Here is a 4,010-nt window from a genome sequence, read left to right as displayed (position 1 = left end):
ATCCAACGGTTGTCGGCACATCTCCTTTAACTCCCCACCTACACAATCTCATTATTATGATAAGATAGCCTCGAACGGCGAGCCAAGTTAATACTTTCTCTTTCCCCATAATTAAAGCAAGTCTCATAAACACAAGTGGTTGGGGACGCCTCGACACCATTTCCAAGAACAACACATCATAGCCTCTTGTGAACTTTGTTCACTACGAGCCTAGGGGGGCTGGTGTTAGTGTATGGCCGGGTATATCCCGGCCCAGCAAGGGGAAAATGGCCGGGATCATCTCGACCCAGGTATGAACACCCTCACACTCTGGCCCAACCACAGGGGCTTGGATCTAGCGCAACGCTGAAAGCCAAATAAGCGTGATGGTCGGGTACTTCCCGGCCCTCTTGGTAGAGTACATCCCGGCCTAAGGGGTGGCAGGTGGAACATGTGATTATGACGCAGAGGTACAGAGGGGCAGCGCGAAATCTCAAACCCAAAAAAGGAAGGAGTTTATATTTGAGAAATACAGACGACCAAACCCCAAAAAAGGAAGGAGTTGATATTTGAGAAGTACAGACGGCCAAACCCCGAAAAGGAAGGAGTGGATCTTTGACAAAAGTACAAACGAACAAACCTTAGAATGGAAAGAGCTGATCTTTAACAAAGACATAGAAGAACAATCTCAGCCAATAAGGAAAGAACCGATGCGTGCAACCTCAGTTGGAAAGGGAAAGAATCGATCATCGAATACAAACGGCCCGCAAATATTAATAACAGGTCCATTAAGAAATTAATATAAATTAAGGCCTAGTGAACAGGTAAAGGTACGCTTTCCTCACTAACCAATTACACTTCATATCAATCACTCTCTGACTTGAGCTGCCTGCAGGTACCCCCACCCCAAAGTGCAGACGGCAGGGAGATCTAGGAAGAGTCCAGGGAGGAACAAGAGGAGGTTCGACACAGAGAGTTCTTAAGATGGTCCGGTTCCGCACCGAAATAGTATCGATTAAGTACAAAACTTAATAAAACTCGGTTGAAAGAACTAGATTCATGATTTTTAAGGTTAAGAGACTAAATTTAATCGAAATTTCAATGAAAAATTAATTTTAATTTTTATTAAAAGTTAAAAGTTATCCTTTTATTATTCTTATAAATATCCAAATTTATTTTAATATGAAAATAAAATGAGATGAAAGTAAATAACTATTTTTAAAAACAACTTCCATCCCCAGGAATAGATTCTCGCTCTTGAATACAAGAAAAGAAATGAATAATTTAGATTTAAGAAATAAACTATGTTTAACAATTTTTCTAAAATTCGGAAGGAATAACAGTATTCGATTCCGCAAATATTTATTTATGTAAATCTTGAAACAACAGTCTTTCACGTTATTAGATGAAGATTTATTGATTTTGTTAATAATTAAATTTTATTATAAAATTTGATTGACTAAATTCAGTATCACACACATATCTTGTCAACATTATTATCTTCTTTCACTAAGTTGGAAAGTGACATCTTATTTCCCCTTTTTTTCTGTATTATTTAAACTTCGATAAATAATATTTTAAAAAAACATTTCTTATATAATACGTCAAATATGTATATAGTTTTTAATTTAATGAAGCTGTTGAAGGTGACATTGTATTAGGAACATCAAGAGAAGGAACAAAAGAATATGAACGCTTTGAAAATGTGGTGATTCGTGAATACCCAATGAACGAGTGAGTGGTTGTTCTTCTTCGTTTCTTGAACTTTAATCTTGTTTCTCACAATACCACACTTTTTTCACAGTTTCTGAACCGCACAAACCCCAACGCCCACCATCATCGCAACACAGCACCAAACAATGCCGACGGGGCTACCGGCGGCGAACACCGTCGTCGCGAGCGACGACGAGGGCTGGGTGTGGGCGCAGATCAAGGCGGAGGCACGCCGCGACGCCGAGTCGGAGCCGGCGCTGGCGAGCTATCTGTACTCAACGATCCTCTCGCACTCCTCTCTCGAACGTTCTCTCTCGTTCCACCTCGGGAACAAGCTCTGTTCTTCTACGCTACTCTCCACTCTCCTCTACGACCTCTTCCTCAACGCCTTCTCCTCCGACCCCTCCCTCCGCTCCGCCGCCGTCGCGGACCTCCGCGCCGCGCGCGAACGTGACCCTGCCTGCGTCTCCTACTCTCACTGCCTTCTCAATTACAAAGGCTTCCTCGCCTGCCAGGTCCAATTCCTAATTCCCCCTCAATTCTAGGGTTCTGAATGCTTCTGTTCTAGGTTTTTTTCGCTAATTCAGTTTAATTGCCATGCACATCATCATCCATCGTGAAATCATGTATGAGTAACTTGCGACGGACTTATTGTTGAAGTTGATAAACTTATCGTAAATAACGATTTCTGGTTTGATATATTATAGATTGATTTAGTTTTGATTAATTGCGGTTTATGCTTTTGATTAGTTGAGTTTTAATTTTGATTGTACTGTCACGACGATTATAAAGTTCACAAATTTATCTGACATGACGATTTCTGGGTTGACTATTCATTATCATTTCTGATTAGATTATAATTTCTGATTGTCAGACATGACAATGACAATTTCTGGGGTGCAATTGACATCAATACAAAGACTATTTACTCTTGTTAATTATTGAATCTTAGGGTTGATTATTTGTGTGGCTGGGATTTGCAGGCGCACCGTGTGGCACACCTGTTGTGGCGGCAATCGCGGCGGCCGTTGGCATTGGCACTGCATTCTCGGATTGCTGATGTGTTTGCGGTGGATATTCACCCGGCGGCGAGGATTGGGAAGGGGATTCTGTTTGATCATGCCACCGGGGTGGTGGTGGGGGAGACGGCGGTGATTGGGAACAATGTGTCGATTCTGCACCATGTTACGCTGGGCGGGACTGGCAAGGTTGGTGGTGACAGGCATCCCAAGATTGGGGATGGGGTGCTTATTGGTGCTGGTGCTACAATTCTGGGAAATATTAAGATCGGGGAAGGTGCAAAGGTTGGTGCTGGCTCGGTGGTTTTGATCGACGTGCCGGCGAGGACCACCGCAGTTGGGAACCCGGCGAGGTTGGTCGGTGGGAAGGAGACACCCTCTAAGCATGAGGATGTGCCTGGGGAGTCCATGGACCATACTTCCTTTATCTCTGAGTGGTCAGATTATATCATTTGAATTTCTAAGGTTAATCAATTAGTTAATGAATACTCCGAATGAAATACTATGTTCTGTTGTTCTAAAGTTTTGTAATTTTGTATGTTGGATTGAGATTTTGTAGCCTACACTCTGGAAAGTGAACCTGTAATTGGGTCAAATAAGGGCATGAGCAGCTGTATGAAAAATTTGATCACTGCTTAGTATATTGTATTTATTGTGAGTTGAAGTTTTGGCTTGCTTTTTGTTTTTGTACAGAACTCAGTTTTAAGTCCTAAATTTTCTTAACTTTTTCGGTGTATGCTCAAGGATTATAATATATGATGGTATTTATGCAGTTATTGGTATTTCCTATTACTGAAATTTCATAACAGAGGAAACTGACATTAATTTTCTTCACGCTCTCAACTCGTGTATGTGTTCTCTGTGTTTGACAAAAAAGAGACCTTAGAATCAATCTTTTGAAAGTAAATTTGATTTTTGTTTGACGAACCAAACAAGCACATAGGAAAAACACGAGTAGCCAGTAAGTAGTTTCTGTTCTGTTTAGTGTGTCTCTCTCTAGCTAGCTTTATTTTGTTCAATTATCTTTTATCATTTAATTACTATTTTTTTCATCTTTATGACTAAAGTTTTAATTTAAGTCTCAAAATTGTACGTTTTTATTTTTTTAATAATTAATTATTAAATAACTAATGGGGTGATATACTCTAAAAGTTATATATATTTTGTTTTTTTAATTGACTATCAAAGTGTGACCAGTGACTCATGTGAGACAATTTTTACAACAAGATGGAATATAAATAAGGCTTAAAAGTCAGAGGGTAACGATATGCCAATAAATTAAGTAAAAATACTCTATTA

At 40.0% G+C, this 4,010-nt stretch overlaps 1 protein-coding gene across 1 annotated transcript; it reads left to right on the top strand.

Annotated features, from left to right (window-relative positions):
* The first annotated feature begins 1,597 nt into the window (after positions 1–1,597).
* LOC114167618 (serine acetyltransferase 5) lies at positions 1,598–3,483 on the top strand. The gene is made up of 3 exons (XM_028052727.1): positions 1,598–1,713; positions 1,784–2,207; positions 2,676–3,483. The coding sequence occupies exons 2-3, from the start codon at positions 1,839–1,841 to the stop codon at positions 3,165–3,167; spliced, it is 861 nt and encodes a 286-aa protein (XP_027908528.1). The 5' UTR covers positions 1,598–1,713; positions 1,784–1,838; the 3' UTR covers positions 3,168–3,483.
* The last annotated feature ends 527 nt before the right edge of the window (positions 3,484–4,010 follow it).

The sequence above is a fragment of the Vigna unguiculata genome, chromosome 10 (genome assembly GCF_004118075.2).
Source record: "Vigna unguiculata cultivar IT97K-499-35 chromosome 10, ASM411807v1, whole genome shotgun sequence".
Lineage (NCBI taxonomy): Eukaryota > Viridiplantae > Streptophyta > Magnoliopsida > Fabales > Fabaceae > Vigna > Vigna unguiculata.
The sequence above is the reverse complement of the archived record's forward strand: the minus strand, read 5'-3'. Positions and strand labels throughout refer to the sequence as shown.